This window comes from Lates calcarifer, linkage group LG15, assembly GCF_001640805.2.
Source record: "Lates calcarifer isolate ASB-BC8 linkage group LG15, TLL_Latcal_v3, whole genome shotgun sequence".
NCBI lineage: Eukaryota > Metazoa > Chordata > Actinopteri > Centropomidae > Lates > Lates calcarifer.
Window position 1 is genome coordinate 3,335,504 of NC_066847.1, and position 6,999 is coordinate 3,342,502.

At 42.2% G+C, this 6,999-nt stretch overlaps 1 protein-coding gene across 1 annotated transcript in view; it reads right to left on the minus strand.

Annotated features, from left to right (window-relative positions):
* cspg5a (chondroitin sulfate proteoglycan 5a) overlaps nt 1-1,293 on the minus strand; it is a 51,392-nt gene extending 50,099 nt beyond the window's left edge. The window contains 1 exon segment of the mRNA XM_018676114.2: nt 732-1,293. Coding sequence (XP_018531630.1) covers nt 732-828 — 97 coding nt within the window. The 5' untranslated portion in view covers nt 829-1,293.
* Between the last annotated feature and the right edge of the window lie 5,706 nt (nt 1,294-6,999).

Here is a 6,999-nt window from a genome sequence, read left to right on the forward strand (position 1 = left end):
TGTGTTTTCATATCTCAACATCTTTCTCTGATATCCCTGTAATATCACTTCTTAGAAAGGAGATATTCTAATTAACGTTCTAATATCATGTCTTGCAGTGTGGCCATGGTGTCCAAAGGCTTTAAATTGACCCCATTGTTACCTTTCCTCTGTGTCTCTGTAATATTCATAGGGACTTAGATTATCTACTTGTGTCTTTAACGTGACCTAATTTTGTTTTATGCCATTTTTGTCTCCTAAGGCATCGCTCTAAAACCCCTGCAGGGGCACAGTGTTCAATAACGACCCTTTAGTGGTTTAATTATGAGATCTGTCTCCTAATGGTTGATATAAAATCCTTCTGAAATGTGAAAATGCCAGTGATGTTCCTCTGGTGTGATATCAAGGAGATATTTGCTCTTGTGTCCATAGCAATGTGAATTACCCACATTTTTATGTCAGATTCTCCAAAATTCTACTTATTTTTAATTTCAGTGACCAAAGAATCTCAAGTCAAGTAAAAAGAATAATGTCACCCACATTGTGCTAACCAACAGACTATTAATACCAGTTGAGTGTTAAGTGCTTCCTAACCTACAATCCGAGCCTCACTGACCTCCTTTCTAGCTGCCCTGTGGGAGTGTGTTTAGGTACCCTGTATCCACGGAGGGGACGTGCTGCTGCAGCAAAAACTGAAATAAACGTGGACGTTTTTGCATGATTAAAGTGCACAGTGAAGGGCAGTTTCTTACCGTGGACGGACGGCGGGATCAAGTGCAGAGCCAGGACGCACGACAGCAGCGTTAGTCTCAAGCATCCCGTGCAAAAGCTCACCTCCTTCCCCTGCATCCTCGCCGAGCAGTGATAGCCTATGATGATCAGTTGGGAAAAAATAAAGTCCCTGTTAATACTGGTGATAGAGTTTTAAAATGTTGCAAAAAAGTAATCCGGACAAGTGGCTCTGCTGATTTGCGTGTAGTCTAGACTCCAGCCTCCCTGCGCTTCTCCTCCATAGCCGCTTGGTCTCAGCTGTCTCCGCCGCTATTTCACACGCTCGCTTCAGTTAAGCACACTGAGGTTGGCTACGGCTCCATCGCCATAGAACAGCGGAGTCGGAGATGGCTAGGCGAGGGTGGGGTGGTGGAGGCGGGGGGTGCGTTTGGGGGCGCAGACGCACGTCGTGGCTCGGCTTGGCTTGGTTTGGCTCGGAAAAGATCGGTGCTTAGGGCACTTTGTGGCTGAGAGGCAAACAAACGCACGGCGGAGTGCAGCGCGCTCGCTTTCTCATCATCTGGGGAGGGGAAGAAGGATTGTTGATGCCCCCCTCTTCTCCCCCATCCTCTTCATCCCTCCTCCCTTCCCTCCCTCCCTCAGTTTCCCAAGACATCCCCCCTCCTCCTACTCCTCTCTCCATCCTTTCCTAAAACTTTTCCTACTTTATTGTCCTTCAAAGCCTCCACCTCTTTCTCTTCCTCAGGCTTTTTGTCCTCCTCCATCTGTTCCAGACATCTCTCCTCCTCTTCCTCATCACTCTCTCCACCTTCCAAAACTTCTTTTTAAACCTGCTTTTCCTCTTTGTCAGAATGTTTCCTGTTTTCCTTTCCCTCTACCTTGTTCCTCCCATCCTTTTCCTTTTTCTAAGTCTTCCACCTGTTTCCCTTCCTCAAACTTTTTGTCTTCATCCCTCTTTTCCATACATTTCTCCTCATCTTCCTCCTCACGGTCACTTTTTATTAAAGACTTTTTCTCCTCTCCAAATCCTCGTATTCTCTCATTTCCCTCTTCCATCCTTCCTTTTCTTCCCTTCAAACTGTTCCTCCTCCACTCTTCCTCTAAACTTTTTCCATTTCTTTCTCTTCAACATTTCTCCTCCTCACCTGCTTCAATCCATCCAAGACTTTTTTAAATTTCTTTTCCACTTTCTCAAGATGTTTTTCTCTTCCTCTTCCCCCCTCTCTCTCCTCTTGAATGCCTTCTTTCCCTAAAGTTGCTCCTTTCTCTACATTTTCCCACCTTATCATTATCTTCTCTCCATCCTTCCCGTTCCTTAAGTTTCCACTTCTTTCTTTTACTCTTCATTTCCAGAGACATTTCACCTCCTTGCTTTGCTTTCTCTAAAACTGTTCTCCCTCCTCTCACCTGCTTATTCTAAAGACGCTTCCTGCCTCCTCCTCCTCTCTCTCCATTCTTTTTGGCCTCCCTCCTTTTAAAGACATTTGTCCTCCTCTTCCTCCTCACTTTCTTATTCATCTTCAGAGTTTTTACCAAGTTTTCCATCCAGAAAACTTAGTCATGATGTTTTTTTTAAACTTACTATTCGTCTTCAATTCCACTTTTCCCCCTCTCCTCCACCTTCTGTCTCTCCCTAAACTTTGCTACTCCTCCTCCTCACCTCTCTCCCTCCCTCCTCTCTCCTCTCTCAAAGCTTTCCATCATTTGCTATTCATCTGAAAGTGTTGGGTCTCAATAGGAGTGCACACACTCTGGCCACTTTTTTTTTTTCCCCAAGGGAGACCGGTCTGTTTTGAAGGAGATTAACTTCCCTTCATCTCTCTTTGTGTGTGTTGAAGAGGATGAGGCAGTTTGAGATTATGTAAAAAATAATAACAATAATGAGTGTGGTGTTTGATGCCGTCAAAACAACCAGCTTTGTGTAATGGTGCGACACAGAGAAGCAAACAAAAGGGGGGAGGAGGAGGAGGGGAGGCAATGGGGGGTGTCTGGATGAAAGGGGGGTGTGTTGGAGGGGTAAATGTGGGGGGGATACACACGGTGATGAATGCCCAAGGGTCCTGGGGGTAATGATGGTGGTGGGGGTCGTGGGCATTCTTCCACACACACACAAAAAAAGCATAAAGGAGGAGAGAGGGGCAGGGCAACAGGAGATGTTTTGTGTGGATACGTGTGTGTGTGTGTGTGTCTGTATCTGCAGTTGGTTGTTTATGTGTAAGGTGTGCATGTGGAAGCAGCAGCACTGCCAGGTTTACAGAAAAATAGATAAATCCAAGTGTTTAGCAGAATAGAAAATGTGTTCAGTGAATTGTAAAAAGTAGGTCAAGAGGACAATTTGGTAGCTTACATTTAAATCATATAAAATATGGTCCCTCTGTGACAGAGGAATGTTATGGGAGCACTGTATGAACAATGTGCATCCTCCCAAAAAATACTGCCAAAAAACCCTTGAATAAGTACTTCACCTGTCATCTCTCAGCGGCTTTCAGTCTGCCGCTCTCGTTCTGCCTCGAGCACAGATCCTCACAACCATTTGCTTTTATTCATTATGAGCACAATAAGATAACAGTCACCCTACCGACCATCCTGCTCATTTCTTCTTTCATTTTTATCTGATTTTACTGGACGACTGGCTGTATCTATTCCACTGTATGACACCAATATCACTGGACAGCAGCAGCAATAACAACAGGCGCCCCATCCGTTATGAACTTTCATTTTGTGCAGATTTTGTTTGCACATCTTCCCCCAAGATCTAATACAGTGGTATCTTTTCCTCATTTTGTCTCAAATAACAATAATTCACAATCACTCTATCACTGTCAATTAATTTTGTGTCAGTCGTACTTGTCTATGCACTGAGGCAGTTGTGTAAATGTGGCCCAAATGTACAAGACTCTGCCTTCCTGGCATCAGACACACAGTACGCAGGGACACAGCCAGGGACAGGAAACAGGATGGGAATTGATACTGAGGCTTGAGGTCTTCCATTGTAATGGGGCCACCTTGATGTTTCACTGGACACACAGACACACACACCCCATACCCGAACATCAGCCTAATTCTGTCTGGCAGTTTGGCGTTTTCCAGTATTTTGGGGTTAATGCCTCTTGTAGCTATCATGTCCAGTTCAGGGTCACGTGCTGTTATTGTGACAGTCCCGGCCAAATGCTTCAGTGATATCAAATTGGGGACAGTGCCCATCAACACAGGGATTAGGGCCATTTAATCCCCCTTGTTCACCCCCAAAACATGAAGACCCCCTACCTCCCTGGCTCTGTAGCACTCAGGGAATAAATTATGATATGCCACCCTGGGCGTAACAGCTTATTACATCCCACATCACCTCTTCCTGTATCTGCTCTCCTAGTTTCATCCATAAACATAATAAAAATCCTTTTCAATAAAGTTGAACAAACAGAGAAACCCACATTTGACTACAGCTGGACCTGTCATTGTCAGCAACATCAACAATAAAACTTCAGTGATTCATTGCTTCTCTACCGGTGTAATTTCATTATTTTTCACAGCAAGTTTCAAAAGAACACAAAATTCAAGCCATTCTTTGTGAGGAAATGGGAAAAATAAAAGAAACCTCAAAGTTGTATGCCCCTGCCAACCAGTCCATGTCTGTCCAGTGACCTTGATCAGAAAATCTCATCAGTTCATCCTTGAATCCAACTAAACATTTGAGCCAAATTTGAAGAAATTCCCTTAAAGTGTTAAGTGGATATAACAATCACAACAACAGGATGGACATACTGATGGACAGACAGCCTGAAAACATAAAGCCTCCGGCTACAGTCATCACCAGCATGGAGGCATAAAAATTATGCTTTTTGAACAGTTGGTTCCATTGTTTTCATCTGTGTTAAGAAATTTTATGGATTGATTTGAATTTGTTGTATTAATGCTAGGTAATTAGCACTCGCTACCTTGCCATATTTCTTCATCAAAACAAAGAATGGGCATGAAAGGCAACACTAGAGCAGAGGAAAAAACAGTTTGCCACTTTATGTTTGCAGCTGCACAAGAAAACCTCTTATACTTCCAGAGCAGAGTGACCCATAAATCAAATTGCTCACTAGTGTGAATTCTATGTTGTTCCATTGTTCACAGTCCTAACAACTGGAGCTTCCTTGAACGAACACAATACAGTCAACCTGGTAAGTGTATATTCGCAGACCTGGGGTTATTTCATGACCTATATCTCTATACATGCAAACTAAACTGTATCAAGTCTCATTAGTTTACTCTCTAACAAATGTGTGTTAATGAGAACAGAATCTGGCCTTGGAGCTTGATTCATAAGGATGCTGCTTGCTGCACATATGGAAATGAGATGCTGTGCCCTGGTTTATTGTTAAGGGATCTGTTCAGATTTACTCAAGCCTATTTTAGTACAATACTCACAGGTTGTAATGATTCCTCCTCTTCATTCTGGCTGTGAAGCACTCATCCTAGAGCAGCTCCGTTATAAAAAAAAAACAGGAGACAAAACAGTTCTCGTTCTCTGCAAAAAAGCTTTCTTAAGTTCTGCCAAAGCCAGTATGAGGTTTCAACAGTCTGAGTTGGCCTAATAAGGGAGGTATCCTCTAAAGTTGCAGTCTTTCTAAAACAAACTCTCCTGAATGCAGGCTTTTTACGCAGCAGACATTTTGACTGATCATGGAGCGGAAAGCACAAGTGTTACTCATACTGTTAACGATGGCTCTGCGCTACTCTAATGTCCCAGTGAGTCAACACAATGTGACAGTGAACCAAACCGACTCAGAAACTGAAGCAGCTAAAGGTAATTCAGCCATCATTTATTTGATTATTTACACCTGTGCTGTTCCTACTGTGGCATCAAAATGTCTTTTGTGGAAATGGCCATTCATGGTCAATGGAAATCTTGATTTCTTCATCTATGGTGAACATTTGTCTTTTAATCTGTTGCCACACGTAGTTTAAAATGCTGACTACACTCCCATCAACTTTGCAGTCCATGTGTTAGTATGTTACATGAGTTTTTTTATGCTATGGTAATATCATATGGGAGTTATACTACTTACCAACTTGTAAATACCATTCATGTCAACATCCAAGCCAAAATTATGACCAGGAAAACAAGACATTATTCAGAAAGATTAGAATCTGACATGGTGATAAAATAGAATGAGATAAATATAACAGCCTTTAGTTGTTTTATAATGTGAACACTCCTTCCCTCCCATAGGGTAAGATGTGTTAATTGCATGGTAGCATACAATGTTTTTAATGTTAAAACACTGTGGCTGGGCAAGTGACATCAAAAAATGGACACTGCCTTGTACCTTTTGCAAAAATGACGAATAGATCTTGATCTACATAACAACTCATGAACTGAAAGTGACTCAGATTACCAGATTAGTGAGTGTCCGAATGGCAGCACTCTCTGGCCAAACTTTTAATCTTTGCCAAGAGGGAAAAGAACAAAATACCGCAAAGTTTTCATTCATCTGATAGCTTTTGATTTCTAGTGTGTGACCATTGTAGCCTGATGGGACATGACTATGGACTTCTAGTCTTTTCATTCCTCCATCCTCATGTTCTTTCATTCCTCTCTACCTATATTTTGTTTTGGGGTTTTTTGTTGTTTCTTTCCCTCATCTTCCCTCTTTTTTTACTGTCTATTCCTGAGCTCTGAGGATGGAGCCACTGTGTTTGCTAACCAGAGCAGAAATAAACTGTTTGCCCCCCCACACACACACACACTTCATAATCAACCCCTGCCTTTTCTGTCTCCCCAAAATATTACCCCACACTCCCACTACATACAGTCTCTCACACACAAAATACACACACTGCTAATTTCTTTCTTGTTTTGCATATGCAAGTTTTTCAAAAAATACACACAGGTTTCTTTCTCTCTCTAACCAGACATTTTCCAGGCTTCTTCTCAAATTTGCAGTTGAAAATACAATACAGCACAACTTTGAGGATGTTAATATTTGTTGATGTCTAATACTGCACCACCAATTCAAGCTAGACTCTCAGATAATGAGAGCAGGTTTTCAGCTGATCCTCAAAGCCAGTGTTACCACAACTGCTCTAAATGGGCCAAAATATAGCCACACTTTGGACATGTTAATATTTGTTCATGTCAGATTCAATACATGTTTCTCAAAGCCAGACTTGGGCTTGAATTCATTCATTATGCCACAGTACTGGACAATTAACACACAACTCTGCAGATATACAGAGCTTTTAGCTTCTTTTAGCCTTATTATTGTTTTGGTTTATAGCTCATTATGGTGTGGTTCAGTC